This window comes from Nerophis lumbriciformis, linkage group LG32, assembly GCF_033978685.3.
Source record: "Nerophis lumbriciformis linkage group LG32, RoL_Nlum_v2.1, whole genome shotgun sequence".
NCBI lineage: Eukaryota > Metazoa > Chordata > Actinopteri > Syngnathiformes > Syngnathidae > Nerophis > Nerophis lumbriciformis.
This window is the reverse complement of record NC_084579.2, coordinates 26,615,814-26,638,656: the sequence shown is the minus strand read 5'-3', so window position 1 is coordinate 26,638,656 and position 22,843 is coordinate 26,615,814. Positions and strand designations below refer to the sequence as shown.

The 22,843-nt window shown below is 40.6% G+C and overlaps 1 protein-coding gene across 1 annotated transcript in view; it reads left to right on the top strand.

Moving 5' to 3' along the window:
* The window catches only part of trabd2a (TraB domain containing 2A), a 278,709-nt gene extending 258,892 nt beyond the window's left edge, over positions 1-19,817 (top strand). Inside the window, exons 6-7 of the mRNA XM_061927081.1 lie at positions 2,827-3,093; positions 19,239-19,817. Of these exons, the coding sequence (XP_061783065.1) occupies positions 2,827-3,093; positions 19,239-19,437 (466 nt within the window). The 3' untranslated portion in view covers positions 19,438-19,817. The remainder of the gene's footprint in view (positions 1-2,826; positions 3,094-19,238) is intronic.
* Positions 19,818-22,843: the final 3,026 nt, after the last annotated feature.

The following is a 22,843-nucleotide window of genomic DNA, read 5'->3' as shown; positions in this document are numbered from 1 at the left end:
CTTGGTCCCCATTCCAAATGATAACCAGCGTGTGTGTGTGTGTGTGTGTGTGTGTGTGTGTGTGTGTGTGTGTGTGTGTGTGTGTGTGTGTGTGTGTGTGTGTTTATCATGCTGAGCCATTCATTTTCCTCTTGTCCTCCAGTGATAATGTACTTGGAAGAAATGTACCGTATTTTCCGCACTATAAGGCGCACCGGATTATTAGCCGCACCTTCTATGAATTACATATTTCATAATTTTGTCCACCAATAAGCCGCCCCGGACTATAAGCCGCGCCTACGCTGCGCTAAAGTGAATGTCAAAAAAACGCTGCGCTAAAGTGAATGTCAAAAAAACAGTCAGATAGTTCAGTCAAACTTTAATAATATATTGAAAACCAGCGTTCTAACAACTCTGTCCCAAAATGTACGCAAATGTGCAATCACAAACATAGTAAAATTCAAAATGGTGTAGAGCAATAGTAACATAATGTTGCTCGAACGTTAATGTCACAACACACAAAATAAACATAGCGCTCACCTTCTGAAGTTATTCTTCATTCGTAAATCCTTCGAATTCTTCGTCTTCGGTGTCCGAATTGAAAAGTTGCGCAAGCGTGGTATCCAAAATGGCCGGTTCCGTCTCGTCGAAGTCATCGGGAGTCAGTGTCGCTGTTGTTCTGTGAATCCTGCCTTCCGGAAAGCTCGGACCACAGTTGTGACCGAAATATCTGCCCAGGCATTTACGATCCACTGGCAAATGTTGGCGTATGTCGTCCGGCGCTGTCTGCCCGTCTTAGTGAAGGTGTGTTCGCCTTCGGAGCTGTGTGAAAAAAGCCACCCGGCCTCTTCGCGTAAACTTCCCTTAACCACTCGCTCATCTTTTCTTCATCCATCCATCCCTTCGAGTTAGCTTTTATGATGACGCCGGCTGGAAAGGTCTCTTTTGGCAAGGTCTTCCTTTTGAATATCACCATGGGTGGAAGTTAGCATGGCAATTTAGAACCACAGTGAAGGATGACTTCTCATTCCCTGTGGTGCGAATATTCACCGTACGTGCTCCCGTTCCACAGTGCGGTTCACAGGAATATCAGTTGCTGTGAAATACGGTAGTAATCCGTGTGCGGATGGAGAGATTGCGTCTTTTTATGAACCGGATCCTTTTCGCTTAGTAGGAGCCATTTTGTGGTCTTTACAGATGTAAACAGGAAATGAAACGTACGGTGATATCCGCGCGTTTTTTCTTCTTCTTCCGGGGGCGGGCGGTAGCTTACAGTAGAAGAAGAAGCGCTTCCTGTTCTATGGGGGCGGGTGCTTACCTTGGCGGTTGCTTGCGTAGAAGAAGAAGCGCTTCCTGTTCTACCGGGAAAAAAGATGGCGGCTGTTTACCGAAGTTGCGAGATCGAAACTTTATGAAAATGAATCGTAATAAAGCGCACCGGGTTATAAGGCGCACTGTTAGCTTTTGAGAAAATTTGTGGTTTTTAGGTGCGCCTTATAGTGCGGAAAATACGGTAGTTTATTTTTTGCTATTGTGGTCAGGATTAGTATTTTAGAAGCGGCTTCACACTGTGGATAGATAATGTGTTTGTGGCAGCTTGCTCTTAAATTGTAGCCGCTGTTCTGGCAAGACATACACCATCCTGCTATTTATGCAACTCCTGCATGTGTATAATAAGGAATATGGAAATATAATTATGTCTCCCTAAGTGTGCATCCCTTTTGAAGGAGTCTTTCATACAAGTACAATCGTTAGCCATGTAAACACTGTCTGCTCACCGGCCCATCACTGATCTTTTAAATAAAAGGAAATTTCGGCCTCCGATACAATACCATAGGAATTCACTAGATCTTGTTGACCCTGTTATTGCTTAAAGGTACAGACCTCTATTCCTTTAGCCCCACATGCCAGCTCATTTTAGTAAGCGACTCAGGTTTGAAGAAAAACGACTTCACTGATATGTTTATTCCTTGTGGCTCTTCCACACCTTTTGCACTTTCCACCTCATAAACCGTACCGTCATTATGTCTGGACTGACCACCTATGAAGTGTTATGGAAAGGATGGATTTAGCACAGCAAGTGAGGCATGTTATGCAGTGTAGCCTAACATCTAGTGCTGGTAGCTATCACAGAATAGATTCATATATATATATATATATATACATATGATAGGGCCAATCGGTAGAAAATGGATGGATGGATATATATATAGTACAGGCCAAAAGTTTGGACACACCTTCTCCTCATTCAATGCATTTTCTTTATTTTCATGACTATTTACATTGTAGATTGTCACTGAAGGCATCAAAACTATGAATGAACACATGTGGAGTTATGTACTTAACAAAAAACAGTGAAATAGCTGAAATTATATGTTATATTCTAGTTTCCTCAAAATAGCCACCTTTGCTCTGATTACTGCTTTGCACACTCTTTGTTATTCTCTCGATGAGCTTCAAGCACACCTATTAAATGAAAACCATTTCAGGTGACTACCTCTTGAAGCTCATCGAGAGACTGCCAAGAGTGTGCGAAAAAGTAATCAGAGATTATTATAGAGATTCTATTTTGAAGAAAGTAAAATATAAAATATGTTTTCAGTTATTTCACCTTTTTTTGTTAAGTACATAACTCCACATGTTCATTCAAAGTTTTGATGTCTTCAGTGACAATCTACAATGTAAATAGTCATGAAAACAAAGAAAAGACATTGAATGACAAGGTGTGTCCAAAATGTTGGCCTGTACTGTATAGATATAGAACATTAGCATTGTACAGAAATCATGTTTAGCATAGCTATTATTACATATATTTAGCTTCCTCAAAACCAACTTTTCCTGTTTCAGGAGATCATCTTCCAGACTAACTGAGTCTGGGGACCAACAAGATGAGACCCCTCTCCTGGAGCCTTTCTTCCACGAACTCCCAGACAGGGACGAGGATGACGGCCATCTCTTGGAGGATGACAGGTTGACCCACATGCTCCTGCCTTCGGACAGCCTAGAGCTGCTGGAGAAAGCGGAGAAGAAAATGCTGAAGAAGAGGAGGAGGAACAAGCAAAAGAAACAGAGGCACAGGCATTTTAACGATCTCTGGGTCCGCATAGAAGAGAGGTAAGAAGCCATCGTCCGTTCAGAAAGATGAAGGACCACGTTTCAAAGCACATTTGTCATCTGTGAAACCAAACACCTCAATAGGAATGAATAATGTTCTTGGGAATATACAAACCCCTTTTCCATAAGAGTTGGGAAATTGTGTTAGATGTAAATATAAACGGAATACAATGATTTGCAAATCCTTTTCAACCCATATTCAGTTGAATATGCTACAAAGACAACATAGTTGATGTTCAAACTGATAAAAAATATTTTTTTGCAAATAATCATTAACTTTAGAATTTGATGCCAGCAACACGTGACAAAGAAGTTGGGAAAGGTGGCAATACATACTGATAAAGTTGAGGAATGCTCATCAAACACTTATTTGGAACATCCCACAGGTGAACAGGCAAATTGGGAACAGGTGAGTGCCATGATTGGGTATAAAAGTAGATTCCATGAAATGCTCAGTCATTCACAAACAAGGATGGGGCGAGGGTCACCACTTTGTCAACAAATGTGTGAACAAATTGTTGAACAGTTTAAGAAAAACCTTTCTCAACCAGCTATTGCAAGGAATTTAGGGATTTCACCATCTACGGTCCGTAATATCATCAAAGGGTTCAGAGAATCTGGAGAAATCACTGCACGTAAGGAGCTAAGCCCATGACCTTCGATCCCTCAGGCTGTACTGCATCAACAAGCGACATCAGTGTGTAAAGAATATCACCACATGGGCTCAGGAACACTTCAGAAACCCACTGTCAGTAACTACAGTTGTTCGCTACATCTGTAAGTGCAAGTTAAAACTCTCTTATGCAAGGCGAAAACCGTTTATCAACAACACCCAGAAACACCGTCGGCTTGAGCTCATCTAAGATGGACTGATACAAAGTGGAAAAGTGTTCTGTGGTCTGACGAGTCCACATTTCAAATTGTTTTTGGAAACTGTGGACGTCGTGTCCTCCGGACCAAAGAGGAAAAGAACCATCCGGATTGTTATAGGCGCAAAGTTGAAAAGCCAGCATCTGTGATGGTATGGGGGTGTATTAGTGCCAAAGACATGGGTAACTTACACATCTGTGAAGGCGCCATTAATGCTGAAAGGTACATACAGGTTTTGGAGCAAGATATGTTGCCATCCAAGCAACGTTACCATGGACGCCCCTGCTTATTTCAGCAAGACAATGCCAAGCCACGTGTTACATCAATGTGGCTTCATAGTAAAAGAGTGCGGGTACTAATCTGGCCTGCCTGTAGTCCATACCTGTCTCCCATTGAAAATGTGTGGCGCATTATGAAGCCTAAAATACCACAACGGAGACCCCCGGACTGTTGAACAACTTAAGCTGTACATCAAGCAAGAATGGGAAAGAATTCCACCTGAGAAGCTTAAAAAATGTGTCTCCTCAGTTCCCAAACGTTTACTCAATGTTGTTAAAAGGAAAGGCCATGTAACAACTACTTTGGCACGTGTTGCAGCCATGAAATTCTAAGTTAATTATTATTTGCAAAAAAAATTAAGTTTATGAGTTTGAACATCAAATATCTTGTCTTTGTAGTGCATTCAATTGAATATGGGTTGAAAAGGATTTGCAAATCATTGTATTCCGTTTATATTTACATCTAACACAATTTTCCGACTCATATGGAAACGGGGTTCGTATATATATTTTTTCTAAAAAAAGGTACCTAATTTTTCGCAATGGGAAACCACATAACAGCCGGCCAGTTAGTCCGAATTAGCATAGGTAACACCCAGGGCCGCTTTAACCTGGGAGGTATGCCTTTCACACCAGCAACCACGGAACAGTAGAAAAAAAACAACAAAGCCACGAGAGAGAGAGTACACAAACGCTACACAAACCCGAGCTTTCTGTGATTGACAGCTATGAACACCAATCATTGCATTTTCTCGTCAAAACAGGGGCCCCTGGACATCATCCCAGGTAAACCCGTGCATTAAGGCGGCCATGGTAACGCCTCTGTGAGGAAATAACTAAGGCTAGGTTCACACTGCAGGATATGATGCCTAATTTGGATTTTTTATTTACTCCGATTTGGATTGTTCGTTAAGATTTTTTTATGTAGAGTAAAGGTGTCAAACTCGTTTTCATTTCAGGCCACATCGCAGTTGTGGCTGCCTTAAGAGAGCGGCCTGTAACTGAATAACATTTGAATATAAATGAATAAGGAGTCACCTCATTATAATGTTACACAATTGCCTATGCGTTTCATCATTATATATATATTTTACGTATATTGTAAAAAAATAAATAAAATCTGTAGCATTTGCTATAAAAAAAAGTTGTACCTCCATTGCTAAAATTTTACCGTAAAATGTACTGTATTTTTTCACTGTTTTTTACAGTAACATTCTGGCAAATGAGCTGCCAGTTTTTTACCAAACAACCTATTGTAGTTTTCATAGTGTACAATTGGATAGATAATATTAGTCAAGTAGGTATTTTTCGGTGTATAAGTCGCACCGGAGTATAAGTCGCACCTGCCGTAAATGCATAATAAAGAAGGAAAAAAACATATATAAATCGCACTGGAGCCCGGCCAAACTATGAAAAAAACTGCGACTTATAGTCCGAAAAATACGGTAAGTATATACATTTTAATACATTTTGTGGAATGTATGATTGTATTGGTTGTACTATTATCCATCCATCCATCCATCTTCTTCCGCTTATCCGAGGTCGGGTCGCGGGGGCAGCAGCCTAAGCAGGGAAGCCCAGACTTCCCTCTCCCCAGCCACTTCGTCCAGCTCCTCCCGGTGGATCCCGAGGCGTTCCCAGGCCAGCCGGGAGACATAGTCTTCCCAACGTGTCCTGGGTCTTCCCCGTGGCCTCCTACCGGTCGGACGTGCCCGAAACACCTCCCGAGGGAGGCGTTCGGGTGGCATCCTGACCAGATGCCCGAACCACCTCATCTGGCTCCTCTCGATATGGAGGAGCAGCGGCTTTACTTTGAGCTCCCCCCGGATGGCAGAGCTTCTCACCCTATCTCTAAGGGAGAGCCCCGCCACCCGGCGGAGGAAACTCATTTCGGCCGCTTGTACCCGTGATCTTGTCCTTTCGGTCATGACCCAAAGCTCATGACCATAGGTGAGGATGGGAACGTAGATCGACCGGTAAATCGAGAGCTTTGCCTTCTGGCTCAGCTCCTTCTTCACCACAACGGATCGATACAGCGTCCGCATTACTGAAGATGCCGCACCGATCCGCCTGTCGATCTCACGATCCACTCTTCCCTCACTCGTGAACAAGACTCCGAGGTACTTGAACTCCTCCACTTGGGGCAAGATCTCCTCCCCAACCCGGAGATGGCACTCCACCCTTTTCCGGGCGAGAACCATGGACTCGGATTTGGAGGTGCTGATTCTCATCCCAGTCGCTTCACACTCGGCTGCGAACCGATCCAGTGAGAGCTGAAGATCTTGGCCAGATGAAGCCATCAGGACCACATCATCTGCAAAAAGCAGAGACCTAATCCTGCAGCCACCAAACCAGATACCCTCAACGCCCTGACTGCGCCTAGAAATTCTGTCCATAAAGGTTATGAACAGAATCGGTGACAAAGGGCAGCCCTGGCGGAGTCCAACCCTCACTGGAAACGTGTCCGACTTACTGCCGGCAATGCGGACCAAGCTCTGACACCGATTATACAGGGAGCGAACCGCCACAATAAGACAGTCCGTTACCCCATACTCTCTGAGCACTCCCCACAGGACTTCCCGGGGTACACGGTCGAATGCCTTCTCCAAGTCCACAAAGGTTGTACTATTAGATAATACCAAAGTTAAAATGATATGCAGCTGCATGCTGTACATACATTTTTATCTGTCAAAAGTGAAAGAATTAATACATTTAGTAGGAAAAGATCAAATACTTAATTGACACATATTATTTCCAGGCTTTCGCTGGCCGCTTAAAATGGTGTAGCGGGCTAGATGTGGCCCTCAGGCCTTGAGTTTGACATTAGTGATGTCGGCGCTTGCATGACCCCCCAAAAAATTGGATTTGTAGTGTGTGTATTTACGGAAGTAAACATGGCTCTAATTCCAGTAGGTCTCAGTCCTGGCAAATTTGTGGCAATTTCAAGCATTTATTTTGCAACCGGAGTCAATATTTTCTCAACCAAATTATTTTAGGAGATTAAGAAGTAAGATGACATTAATTTTGGCTCTCGCAGTTTGTGGGGCATTTGCTTCAACGTCTGTCCCAAGGAGAGTATGGGCGAGCAGTTCTGATCATTCGTCCACTTTTTTCTTTTCTTCATCTATTTTGGCTAAGAATCACAACGTTTCTTGCTTCATGATGACTCAGTCATTCAGACTACAGTTGCATCGGATACATATCGGATTTATATCCAAATACGAAAGAGGCCTGGGTAGGATTTGAAAATTTGTATTTTTGCAATTCACTTTGGCATGAAAATATCTGATACATGTCAAACACAAATACAAATAGACGGAATACAAATTGAAAGACTAAATGAAACCAAATTTCTAGGTATAATGATTGATGACTGGAAATCTCATGTAAAAAATATACAACTTAAAGTAGCAAGAAACATGTCAATAATGAATTATTCAAAACATGTTCTAGACCAAAAATCACTCCATATTCTCTCCTGCTCGCAAGTGTTACCATACCTGAGTTATTGTGCAGAAATATGGGGAAATAACTATAAAAGTACACCTTATTCATTAAAGGTGTTACAAAAAAAATCAGTTAGAATAATGCATAATGTTGGATATAGAGAACATACAAACACTTAATTCATTGAATCGAAAATACTGAAATTCCACGACATAGTGAATTTGCAAACAGCTAAAATTATACACAAAGCCAACTATAACCTGCTACCCAAGAATATACAACAACTCTTCTCAACAAAAGAGGAGAAATGTAATCTTAGAGAAAAATGTAATTTAAAACATTTGTACGCATGTACAACACTTAAGACCTTCAGTATATCAGTATGTGGAATTAAATTATGGAATGGATTAAGCAAAGAAATCAAAAAATGTACAGTTACTTAGAAACTTGTAATTAAGGGAAATTAGTCAAATTAACTGTTAAAGGTTAGTACTATTAGTGGACCAGCAGCACACACAATCATGTGTGCTTACGGACTGTATCCCTTGCAGACTGTATTGATATATATTGATATATAATGTAGGAACCAGAATATTAATAACAGAAGGAAACAACCCTTTTGTGTGAATGAGTGTAAATGTGGGAGGGAGGGTTTTTGGGTTGGTACACTAACTGTAAGTGTATCTTGTGTTTTTTTATGTTGGTTTAATAAATAAATAAAGAAATAAATGTTACAAATTTAATCCACTTCAATAAACTCTTCAAACTTAGTGTTTACAAAGTACAAAGAAGAAGAACCATGATAAACATTCTGAATTTATTTAATCCATTCATTCATTTTCTAGATAATCTTATTTATCTCACCATATGAAATACAACTTACTTCACTAATTATTATGTATTTATTTATTCCATTGTTATTACTTATGGAGTATATTGTGAATAAATTGAGAACAGGAAGTGAACAAAAGTTTTAGCAACTGCTATATAAAGAAAAAGGGGTAGGATTAAATACGCTCTGCTTCTTCCTACTCCTTTTCGAACATGTTGAATAGAGAAACTGGAAATTGTGATGCATCATGTTGTATGCATGCATGTTCCAAATAAACACAAATTCAACTCAACTCAACATAAGGGGAAAACAAATCGGAATTGAGTGTGAACATAATCTAAGAAAAGTGGTTAAGTGTTGTGAAAACCTGAAACAAGAAAAAAGTGTCACATAAGAAAGGGACAATTCTAAGTATAGCATTGACACGTTACTATTTTTAGTACTGGTTATAACCCCTCAAGACGGAAATTTAATCAAATAGAGTGAGACACAAGGGTGTAAAACTGTTATATCGGATTTTACTAAGGGTGTAACGGTACGTGTATTTGTATTGAACCGTTTTGGTACAGGGTTTTCGGTTCGGTTTGGAGGTGTACCGAACGAGTTTCCACACGGACATATTAAGTAGCGTAACGCACGTTGTGTAAACAATGCACGCCGAGGCACAACACACGGCATGCTAGAAGCGACCGGGCAATGACAACAAAGCGAAAGCGGTTTGCCGACATTGTTCATAAGCGGTAGGGTATGCTACTGGCAACATGTCAAACATGCTAACGCATTTGAAGCGTCACCACCCCTAAGTGAACATCGCGTCAACGACAAGAAAGACGATCGTCATGCAAACACCGCATTCAAGCAGCCTCTCCTCGGCGAGTCAGGCAGGGCTAAAGCAATAACAAATGCCGTTGGTGTTTTTATAGCAGCAGATTTAAGACCATATTGCATTAAAAACTATATTTTGACCCACTTCTTCTTTCTGCAGACCATGTGGATAAACTGATTTTTCTGGCAAAAAACATGAAAATAGAGTGAAAGTCACCAGGGTTAAAGGCTGGGGGGGGGAAAGAAAAGTTCATCTGAGGCTGAGTTGACTTGAAACTGTTTAATGTTGCACTTTTTATATGTAGAAGAAAAGTTTTGTCATTTTATTTAATCTGAGCAACAACTTGAGGCAGTTTAATGTTGATTAACGTGGACCCCGACTTAAACAAGTTGAAAAACGTATTCGGGTGTTACCATTTAGTGGTCAATTGTACGGAATATGTACTGTACTGTGCAATCTACTAAAAAAAGTCTCAATCAATCAATCAAAAAAAGCATTTTATATGTAGAAAGGTTTTGTTAAGAAACCATTCTGTTTTTATTTTATATATGTTGACCACATTAACCGTGGCAATGGACCCTGTGTGTATATGTATGTTATTGTTATCCTTAGCATTCATGACTGCCTGCTGTTGCACTGATCAGCCGAGCGGTGGCTCACATCCATCACACACAGAGCTATTTGTATTTTTGGGCAGAATTAGTATAGTGTTCCCAATGTTAAAAGGATAAAGACATTGTTTACAAATTTGGTAAATAAATAAATATGGTACAGTACAGGTTACGGTACAGGTTAGATCTGTTTTGATAGCCTGTTTTGTTTCTCCCGTTTTGGACCCCTCCCCTTCTGAGAATAAACAACTGTTTCAAGTAATCCTGCATCTGTGTCCATACTGGCCAGAGTGTACTGTCACGACCCGACTAGGACTCTGGAAACGAGAGGGAGAGTCAGCATTTCAAAATAAAACAGGAAATGACAAAACAACATGAAACCAGACGAAACCCAGACCAGACTTCACCCAGGTGTGACATATATTTTGTTGTTTTCTTACTGTACCGAAATGAACCGAACCGTGACCTCTAAACCGAGGTACGTACCGAACCGAAATTTACACCCTTAGATTTTACATTACATTACAAACCTGAACAAGATGCAAAGGAAGCTTGGTTTGACAATATTTCGCCGGACACACTTGACATATTTTATGGAAAAATTGAACAAAGGTTTTTCACTCTTTAGAAACCATAGGAAGTTAAGGAAAAGTTCAACAGCAACATCCTTTGAACACATCTACTTTAAGTTGATATATCAGAGACTATTGTCAGGAAACTGGACAAAAAACAAAAAACAAAGGGATGAACTCACGCATAACCTCCTTGGAGGAGGTAATCATTGTAGTCAAGGAGGTGGTATGGGAGCACAAGAGAGTATCACAGTCTCCACTGTCAGCCTTTAGAACAAAACCGATGCTTCCTGTTGCGATGCTGCAAGGCTCCAACAGCCGACATATCAAATCTCCAAGTTCTCCATGCACACTGGAGGTGTAAACACACACATGCCCCGCAGTGACAACTACGTCCTGACTCCTTTTCCTAACTGGAGTTGGTGGCTTAAAGGTGAACACACCAGCCTGGGAAATATGAGGGGAAAAAAACAGTTTTGCTTCTCTCAGTAGCTTCAGGCAGGGACTAACCGGACAACGGAAGAAGCTCATCTTTCAGATGAAAATAAGAGCGCGGCACAGGTGTGGTCCGGCAGTGTGTTGCTGAAAGTGATTAGGCAGGAGGGTACCAGGTTAATTTGGTGATATTCTAGCCATCCATCTATCCTGTTGTGGGAGGAAATAACCACAGGAAGGTAGTCACTTACACGCAAAGTAAATGTTACCTTTTTCTGGAAAGATAATAGATAATCAAATGAAAACTGATTTTCTTCCCATTATTTTGCCTGTTTTCTCCACTAAAGAAATACTTTTTATATACTGTTTTATTTTTTTGTCCGCCTTCTCCTCACACATTTTTCATCCAATTGAAACTGGTAGACTTATATGAAATGGTCTTAAATTATTATCATTACGGTCTTAAAAAAAGTCCGAAAAAATCTTAAATTTGACTTGTTCATGCATAGACTCTGAATTAACACATACTAGAGTTGAAAAAATAGCTTTTTAGCTCAGTTTGCAGATATGCACCGGAGAGTTGTATTTCTTGATACTTGATACTTGACACTAGCAAGATGTCTGTTAGCACTTCAGTTCGGCTTTTCAGCATTCACACAACATTTCTACCAAAATTGCATTTTGTAGTTAACATTGGTCTTTGATCCCAGTGCCATCTTAGACTACGGTTTAATATTCCAATGCTACATGTGCAACATATCTAAGATTGTATCACAAAATCATTCATCCTACAGTAGTGTGATTTTGTTGTTAATGCCCTGTAAATCAGGGGTGTCAAACTCATTTTAGATTGAGGGCCACATGGAGAAAAATCTACTCCCAAGTGGGTCGCACTGGTAAAATCACGGCACGATAACTTAAAAATAACGACAACTTCAGATTGTTTGCTTTGTTTAAAAATAGAACAAGCACGTAATGAAAATGTACAAATCATAATTGTGTTGTGGTTTTTTTACACTTGCATGTTGCGGTTAATAGTATTATATCTTTATTTGTCATTATGTATACTTTCTGAATAAATTATGTGATAATGTTCGTCAGTCAACTCACTGGTGTTATTTTTCAATCCATCAAGATACAAAAATAATATCAAAATCAAATTACAGGATGTTGTTTATGTAGTTAACTCATTGTCCTCAAGTGGTTTATTTGTTTTACATATGTAGCATCATCTACAGAGATACAAAGAATTGCTATTGCGACATCTAGTGGACACATTTAAAACAGCAGTTTCTTTCATTCAAAAATTTCGGCTCATTTTTATACTTTGCAAACTCATCCCGCGGGCTGGATAAAACCTGTTCACGGGCCTTGCGTTTGACACCCTTGCTGTAAATGATGAATATTTAGTTATAAGTACTCCGTAGTGGATCATTTACACTGAGTGCAGTGCTATGGTATCATCAAGGTGTCAAAATGCAGCAAAATACAGGATTTAAATGATTTCACTGCTATATCTGGTGACTTCCCATATTCAAAACACATCATTTAAATCAAATATGGAAAGAAGAATAATCCAACCACTGAAGGTCTGTTAATCGCAGAAACAGAGGGCGTTTGTAAGCGTGTCTGTTCATCAAGTCTGCAGAAATGTTTTCTCATTTTCCGAGCAAGACCTTGTATCTTCAGCGGGAAGGAAACAGACTGTTAGTTTACACGGGTTCCAAAGCCTACATGGTTCACATCTTTGTTTATTTTAATGTCTGACCAGACAGGTAGAGGTTGTCAGAAAACGTAGAAGTAACAGTCTCCATTGTCTATGTTTACACATCTCTCATTTATACACATACATGTTTCAAATAAATACATTTTGCTGAAAGATTCCTTTCAGGTACTCGTTACTATATTACACATGTAACTTTTAGCACCATAGCCAGAAAGGTAAACATCGAACCGTATACATCACAGATAAATAAATGAACAGTTATTGTGTTTTAAGATATGTTGTCTTTATCGTCACATCATTATCACAACGTTGTGTCAACTACGCAGTGTTGGTTTTGCCTGGCGTGGTCCCAAACATTACAAACTTTACAGTTTCAGCATCAAATTGGGAAACTTTTTTTTTGAAATCGAGGCAACTGGACTCTTTTTGTTCAGTGAAGAAGACGTTTCAACTTTAAACAAAAGGGCTAATATTTTAGGTGTGGAGTCACCCTTAGAATTACAAGTTTCATTGGTCCTGTGGCTCCTAACTTAAAATGCTCATTTTTCAACTCAGTTTTCCACACAAATTAATCTATGCTAGGGCTTCAGCACCCCCAAACCATGTAACGTGGTTGTTGATAGGAACAATTTCTAAATAGGGAATATTGTATATAAAAAAATCATACAATAGAATGTACTACGAAAAAAAGAAAATGTTTTATGAAGTAATGTAATTAATATGTACAGTATTTACCTTAGACACTTCTAAGCAGTGACGTGCGGTGAGGTTGATGACTGGTGAGGCACTGACTTCATCACAGTCAGATTTACAAACATATGAACCCTAAAGAGTATCTTGTTCACCATTTGATTGGCAGCAGTTAACAGGTTGTGTTTAAAAGCTCATACCAGCATTTTTCCCTGCTTGGCACTCAGCATCAAGGGTTGGAATTGGGGGTTAAATCACCAAAGATTATTCCCGGGCGCGGCGCCGCTGCTGCCTACTGCTCCCCTCACCTCCCAGGGGGTGATCAAGGGGATGGGTCAAATGCAGAGGACAAATTTCACCACACCTAGTGTGTGTGTGACAATCATTGGTACTTTAACTTAACTTTAACTTAACACATACAAACTGTAGCACACAAAAAAGCACATTTAATAAGAAAACTTTATTATGGTCTTACCTTTACTTATAAATGAAGTCCAAAAGCATCGATAACTTGTTTATAGAAGTCTTCCTTATATTTCTTCAGTTTTAAAAGTCTCTCTGTCTCGATGGAGATCTTCTTTTAATTATTACCTCCTGCTTCGATTGAAAGTCCAGTTTGGAAAACTGTTTTATTTTAGATACCGTATTTTCCGCACTATAAGGCGCACCGGATTATTAGCCGCACCTTCAATGAATTACATATTTCATAACTTTGTCCACCAATAAGCCGCCCCGGATTATAAGCCGCGCCTACGCTGCGCTAAAGGGAATGTCAAAAAAACAGTCAGATAGTTCAGTCAAACTTTAATAATATATTGAAAACCAGCGTTCTAACAACTCTGTCCCAAAATGTACGCAAATGTGCAATCACAAACATAGTAAAATTCAAAATGGTGTAGAGCAATAGCAACATAATGTTGCTCGAACGTTAATGTCACAACACACAAAATAAACATAGCGCTCACCTTCTGAAGTTATTCTTCATTCGTAAATCCTTCGAATTCTTCGTCTTCGGTGTCCGAATTGAAAAGTTGCGCAAGCGTGGGATCCAAAAATGGCCGGCTCCGTCTCGTCGAAGTCATCGGATTCAGTGTCGCTGTTGTTGTGCAGCAGTTCTGTGAATCCTGCCTTCCGGAAAGCTCGGACCACAGTTGTGACCGAAATATCTGCCCAGGCATTTACGATCCACTGGCAAATGTTGGCGTATGTCGTCCGGCGCTGTCTGCCCGTCTTAGTGAAGGTGTGTTCGCCTTCGGAGCTGTGTGAAAAAAGCCACCCGGCCTCTTCGCGTAAACTTCCCTTAACCACTCGCTCATCTTTTCTTCATCCATCCATCCCTTCGAGTTAGCTTTTATGATGACGCCGGCTGGAAAGGTCTCTTTTGGCAAGGTCTTCCTTTTGAATATCACCATGGGTGGAAGTTAGCATGGCAAGCTAGAACCACAGTGAAGGATGACTTCTCATTCCCTGTGGTGCGAATATTCACCGTACGTGCTCCCGTTCCACAGTGCGGTTCACAGGAATATCAGTTGCTGTGAAATACGGTAGTAATCCGTGTGCGGATGGAGAGATTGCGTCTTTTTATGAACCGGATCCTTGTCGCTTTGCAGGAGCCATTTTGTGGTCTTTACAGATGTAAACAGGAAATGAAACGTACGGTGATATCCGCGCGTTTTTTCTTCTTCTTCCGGGGGCGGGTGGTTGCTTACAGTAGAAGAAGAAGCGCTTCCTGTTCTATGGGGGCGGGTGCTTTCCTTGGCGGTTGCTTGCGTAGAAGAAGAAGCGCTTCCTGTTCTACCGGGAAAAAAGATGGCGGCTGTTTACCGAAGTTGCGAGATCGAAACTTTATGAAAATGAATCGTAATAAAGCGCACCGGGTTATAAGGCGCACTGTCAGCTTTTGAGAAAAATTGTGGTTTTTAGGTGCGCCTTATAGTGCGGAAAATACGGTATGTAATCCTCCATGTTAAAAGTCCAGGCGAGAGGAAGAAATAAACAATCGCTGCTAACTGTTGCTGCTTGTTGTCACTTCTTCTGCAGCCGAGTAGTCACAAGAATGATCTCTGGGATCACTACCGCCCTCTACCACCAGGGGGCGGGATTACTGCGAGCCTCACCTAGTTCGTATTCGCAGCAGTTTTATGATTGCTCAGCACAAGAAATACGTTACACACATACAGTTGTTGACTAAATACACTGTACATTATATACCTCAGCTAACTAAACTATGGAAATGTATAACATAATTCATATAGCAATACGGTCTCACTGCACAGCAGGCCAGCAGTTAGCCGAGTCATTGCGCAATCCTTGGCGAGGCTCAACTGACTGGTGACTCACCGCAAGTCTCTTCTCAGTATTTGAACGGCAAATGTGAAAATTCAACGATTTTGAATAAAAATAATCTAAAACTGGTGAAGTGGGCAGCACGGTGGAAGAGGGGTTACTGCGTCTGCCTCACAATGCGAAGGACCTGCGTAGTCTTGGGTTCAATCCCAGGCTCGGGATCTTTCTGTGTGGAGTTTGCATGTTCTCCCCGTGACTGCGTGGGTTCCCTCCGGGTACTCCCGCTTCCTCCCACTTCCAAAAACATGCACCTGGGGATAGGTTGATTGGCAACACTAAATTGGCCCTAGTGTGTGAATGTGAGTGTGAATGTTGTCTGTCTATCTGTGTTGGCCCTGCGATGAGGTGGCGACTTGTCCAGGGTGTACCCCGCCTTCCGCCCGATTGTAGCTGAGATAGGCTCCAGCTCCCCCCGCGACCCCAAAGGGAATAAGCGGTAGAAAATGGATGGATGGATGGTGAAGTTAAATGGAAAATAACTTTATAGTATAATCACTGGATACATATAACAATTAAATTTTTTTTTTTTCTTTTTACATTTTTTTTCTTTCGATGATGGCACGTGAGGCCCCGCCTCACCTGCCTCCCCTGACTGCACGTCACTGCTTCTAAGGTATCTTCTGTGAGCTGCTTTTCTGTCAAACACACTATCAGCAGCTTTACCATATTCTCATGGATAAATGTCGGTTGTTTAAAAAATATATTTTTATGTCCTTGGCGGGCGTTGTCGACTAATTCTGCGTCAGTATGGTGCAAACCAGAGATGTACGATAATATCGGACTGTCGATATTATCGGCCGATAAATGCTTTAAAATGTAATATCGGAAATTATCGGTATCGGTTACAAAAGTATCGGTATCGGTTTCAAAAAGTAAAATTTATGACTTCTTAAAACGCCGCTGTGTACACGGACGTAGGGAAAAGTACAGAGCGCCAATAAACCTTAAAGGCACTGCCTTTGCGTGCCGGCCCGATCACATTATATCTACGGCTTTTCACACACACAAGTGAATTCAACGCATACTTGGTCAACAGCCATACAGGTCACACTGAGGGTGGCCGTATAAACAACTTTAACACTGTTACAAATATGCGCCACACTGTGAACCCACACCAAACAAGAATGACAAACACATTTCGGGAGAACATCCGCACCGTAACACAACATAAACACAACAGAACAAATACCCAGAACCCCTTGCAGCACAAACTCTTCCGGGATGCTACAATATACACCCCTCGCTACCCCCTACCCCCACATCCCCCCACCACCTCAACCCCGCCCACCTCAACCTCCTCATGCTCTCTCAGGGAGAGCATGTCCCAAATTCCAAGCTGTTGTTTTAAGGCATTTAAAAAAAAATAATGCACTTTGTGACTTCAATAATAAATATGGCAGTGTCATGTTGGCATTTTTTCCATAACTTGAGTTGATTTATTTTGGAAAACTTTGTTACATTGTTTAATGCATCCAGCGGGGCATCACAACAAAATTAGGCATAATAATGTGTTAATTCCGCGACTGTATATATCGGTATCGGTTGATATCGGAATCGGTAATTAAGAGTTGGACAATATCGGAATATTGGATATCGGCAAAAAAGCCATTATCGGACATCTCTAGTGCAAACTAGCAGTGCTATGCTGGTACTGCTTCACCAAGTCGGGTACGTACATACCTTGTTTATGTCTTTGATGATTTAATTCTTTAATTGAATGAATATCACCTGCTTCTTCTTAGCAGAATTCCCCTTCACACTCACTTTATTCGTTCTCATGGTTGGAAAAAGAAGGTTTTGTTTGTCTAAGACCGAAAGAAGACCGGATGTTGGGTGTATATAACGGGGTGCACTTTGAAAACAGAAACTGGCTCATAACTCAACCTAAAATCATCAGCCCGAAGGTTGGGTCTTGGGCGCAGTTGGGTGTTCCAACAGGACAATGACCCCAAACACACGTCAAAAGTGGTAAAGGAATGGCTAAATCAGGCTAGAATTAAGGTTTTAGAATGGCCTTCCCAAAGTCCTGACTTAAACGAGTGGACAATGCTGAAGAAACAAGTCCATGTCAGAAAACCAACAAATTGAGCTGAACTGCACCAATTTTGCCAAGAGGAGCGGTCAAAAATGCAACCAGAAGCTTGTGGATGGCTACCAAAAGCCCCTTATTGCAGTGAAACTTGCCAAGGGACATGTAACCAAATATTAACATCGCAGTATGTATACTTTTGACCCAGCAGATTTGCTCACATTTTCAGTAGACCCATAATAAATTCAATAAAAGAACCAAACTACATGAATGTTTTTTGTGACCAACAAGTATGTGCTCCAATCACTCTATCACAAAAAAATAAGAGTTGTAGAAATTATTGGAAACACAAGACAGCCATGACATTATAGGCCTACTGAAATGCAATTTTCTTATTTAAACGGGGATAGCAGGTCCATTCTTTGTGTCATACTTGATCATTTCGCGATATTGCCATATTTTTGCTGAAAGGATTTAGTAGAGAACATCGACGATAAAGTTTGCAACTTTTGGTCGCTGATAAAAAAGCCTTGCCTGTACCGGAAGTAGCAGACGATATGCGCGTGACTTCACCGGTTGTGGAGCTCCTCACATCCGCACATTGTTTACAATCATGGCCACCAGCAGCGAGAGCGATTCGGACCAAGAAAGCGACGATTTCCCCATTAATTTGAGCGAGGATGAAAGATTTGTGGATGAGGAAAGTGAGAGTGAAGGACTAGAGGGCAGTGGGAGCGATTCAGATAGGGAAGATGCTGTGAGAGGCGGGTGGGACCTGATATTCAGCTGGGAATGACTAAAACAGTAAATAAACACAAGACATATATACACTCTATTAGCCACAACACAACCAGGCTTATATTTAATATGCCACAAATTAATCCCGCATAACAAACATCTCCCCACTCCCGTCCATATAACCCGCCAATACAACTCAAACACCTGCACAACACACTCAATCCTACAGCCCATAGTACCGTTCACCTCCCCAAAGTTCATACAGCACATATATTTGTGTTGCTGCAGCCGGCCGCAATACCCCGCTTCCCACCTACAGCTTTCTTTTTTGCTGTCTCCATTGTTCATTGAACAAATTGCAAAAGATTCACCAACACAGATGTCCAGAATACTGTGGAATTCTGCGATGAAAACAGACGACTTAATAGCTGGCCACCATGCTGTCCCAAAATGTCCTCTACAATGCGTGACATCATGCGCTGACATCATCATACCGAAACGTTTTCAGCAGGATATTCCGGCGCAAAATTTAAAATTGCACTTTAGTAAGCATGTGTTGCACTGTTAAGATTTCATCACTGATATATAAACTATCAGACTGCGTGGTCGGTAGTAGTGGGTTACAGTAGGCCTTTAAGTTCATTACCAGTGTATGTAAACTTTTGACCACGACTGTATGTATATATTTAGCTTGTTTTTTACTACAGTTTTAACTATCTACTTCTCTACTTTGTTGTCTTCACAGTGCCGCGCCTCAGTCTCCGCCTCCCCCGGTGGTTCGCATCATCAACGGTTACATCACAGTGAAGCCTCCCAGCAGAGTCTTCAACCACTACAACTATTACAACCTACCATCTGCCTCGTCGTTATCCTCATCCTCACTCGTCCTCCTGTGTGTGTCGCTGATTGCCGTCCATCAGACATGGACTATGTTGCTCCAGTAGAGTATTTGTTGTACACACGGACTCCTCGAGTAGAAGTACATGGAGCGAAGCATCTCTCTGACAAACTGGGGGTATGGACGTGTAACTGTGTGTGTGTGTGTGTGTGTGTGTGTGTGTGTGTGTGTGTGTGTGTGTTATCTATCAGCTCTTAAGCCTCCTGGCCTTACACCCGCAGTGTTTTCAGACTTGTATTTATTCTTCCTTATTAGAAGAATGATTGTGTTTACTGCTACAGAATAGCCTACCGCATCAGGGGACATTTGTATATATTGTTTAAATACTATAGATGTATTTTTAGTACGATCAAAAATAAAATTTATCACATGTTGCCATTCGTGACTGTACAAACAGATTCAAAATAAATCAGCAATTAGCCACAATTTTCTGTAGCGTCACTTAAATGCTATTTTCTTGGAACAGACACGTGATATTGTACTTTTGTGTATCCGTGGTAATCACTTGCTTGGTTGATATTGTAATTGTGGTTTTCTTTTCAATGTAATTGTTTGATTTATTTAACTGCATTACTTTTCCTTTAAAGGGGCAGTGAACTTTGTTGGGAATTTTGCCTATCGTTCACAATCATTATGAAAACATGACAAAGGATGTTTTTTTTTGTTTGTTTTTAATACATTCTAAATATTAAATAAATGCAATCAAAAGTCTGCTTACATTGGAGCCTATGAGAGCCGCTCTATTCTGCCTATAAAGCCCTTAAAAACATCCAAACATCTCTATTAAGGTTGCATATTCATGATATAAATATAAATGTTATTGTGGAGAGAGAGTGTGATCAGCGCGCCCGCAGGAGCAATGGTCACCGCCTCTGTCGATGGTGTTGAGGGCGGAGCACCATCGGATAGGGGCGGGGCATGTGCTGACGGCGAGACACAGCTGGCAGGTGATTAGATTTCACAGGCTGTACGTGGTAATCTAATCATCTGTTGTCTTCAACAGTGAGCAGCCGGGAGCGGAGAAAGAGAGAGGATACGGACGCGACTGAAAAGTCACGTTCTGCGAACCAAAAAGATTTTGATAAAAACATATGTGCATTAAAATTTTGTTAAAACGGCACGCTTGGCTCCTGTGAAGTGTCTATCAGTGGGACTGCTACGAAGCAACTTCCACAGTTATGTAGTAACAGGCACATTTAAAATAACATTTAATATTTACGTACTTTGATCATTTTAAGCATACGCGGCACACTTTTCCCCCCACAACATCACTGATTATTACTTACTGCAGGCTTCATGAGAGCCAACTAACATAATAAAACATCACTTACTGTACACGGTCTGCTGTCGTTAGGATGCAGACTGCTAGCATCTTCATATATTCCCATTTAGATGAAGAAAAAGGGGGTAAAAACAAGCATATTTTCGTGTCCTTCTCGCCATATCCGGGTTTAAATTGGCTGTCAAAGTGTACCAACTTGTCGGAATACGTCCTCAACCTTCAACTATGCAGGTGAGAGGCATGATTTAGGATCTACGATAAAGTTTGACGGGCAAGGAAATGAAACGAAACATCAGTCGATCATGTCAACATTGGCACAGAAGCTAGTGATCACGGCACCGCTATAAATAATTGGTCTGTGTTAGCGCTTATAATAACAATATCATTAATACTTGGTTAATATTCAATAGAGTGTTGTTGCCACTTATTGGATGGTTATTTATTGGGTTTTATGGGCGGAATAGAGGACCTCCAATTGGCTTCGCTGTAAGTAGACTTTTATTTACGTTTATTTACGAGTTAGAGTACATTTCATAATGATTGTGAATGATAGGCAAAATTCCCTAAAAAGTTCAGTGCGCCTTCTGGTTGGCTAACTCAGTTTTTCATTAAACATTTTGTCGTACACTAAACGCAAATCCAGTGAAAAGAATGCATCTCCAATTTATTTTTATTTTTTTTTAATATATAAACATAATAGATACATGCTTTTGATTGGACAGTGAACATATATCATTAATTCTATGTTTCAAAGGCTTTCACATGTCACTTAGATTATAAGATTGTTTAGTATTACCATGGCAACAATAAAATATTTATCTAGGTTGGCTGTGTTTATTCTTTGCATGCCACCACCTTGTCGCGACCCGAGTTCATGCCCGTGTTTACGTGAGGTTAATGTGCTGTGATAAGGCAGCTTTTAATACGCCGTGTGATGTGTGCACGCCGGTCGGCCACCAACAAGGCCAGCGTGTCCATCTTGCAGGAAACAAACAGGAAACCCAAGCTGTTTTTATACGGGCAGGAAATAAGCGTTCATTGGTTTGTTACATCAACAGGAAAAGAAAGCCAATTTTTAGTTTGCACTTTGATTTCGCGACGGATTCTTTTGGTTTTCAAGCTGCTCAGATTCTTCAAGGATTATTGTTCTATGTCTGCACAAGTCTTACTGTTTTGGACAACGTGGGCTGAGATTTTTTACACCTGGTCACGAGTAAGCAAGTCTAAAGGGCGCTGACAGTGAAGTGATCAATACAACCTCTGCAACAGCATTAATAATGAAGTGTGACTTCAGACTGTTCTACTGAGTGTAACGCAACACCCTGAATAAACATAGCTTGTGTGTCACTAAGGCAAGAATCAACAAACACATGAATGCCGTTCACTCGTCTAATTGCCTCCTCTTGCTCGCATCTGCTGACAGACACTTTTCCAATCAAGGCCATTTAAGGTTGAGGGACTTACAGTCGTGGTCAAAAGTTTGCATACACTTGTAAAGAACATAATGTCATGGCTGTCTTGAGTTTCCAATTATATCTACAACTCTTATTTTTTTGTGATAGAGTGATTGGAGCACATACTTGTTGGTCAAAAAAAGCATTCATGAAGTTTGGTTCTTTTTAGAGATGTCTGCCGATATTATCGGCCGATAAATGCGTTAAAATGTAATATCGGAAATTATCGGTATTGTTTTTTTTATTATCGGTATCGGTTTTTTTTTTGGTTTTTTTATTAAATCAACATAAAAAACACAAGATACACTTACAATTAGTGCACCAACCCAAACAACCTTCCTCCCCCATTTACACTCATTCACACTCATTCACACGAAAGGGTTGTTTCTTTCTGTTATTAATATTCGGGTTCCTACATTATGTATCAATATATATCAATACAGTCTGCAAGGGATACAGTTCATAAGCACACATGATTGTGCGTGCTGCTGGTCCACTAATAGTACTAACCTTTAACAGTTAATTTTACCAATTTTCATTAATTACTGGTTTCTATGTAACTGTTTTTATATTGTTTTACTTTATTTTTTATTCAAGAAAATGTTTTTAATTTATTTATCTTATTTTATTATTATTTTTAAAAAGTACCTTACTTTCACCATACCTGGTTGTCCAAATTAGGAATAATAATGTGTTAATTTCACGACTGCATATAT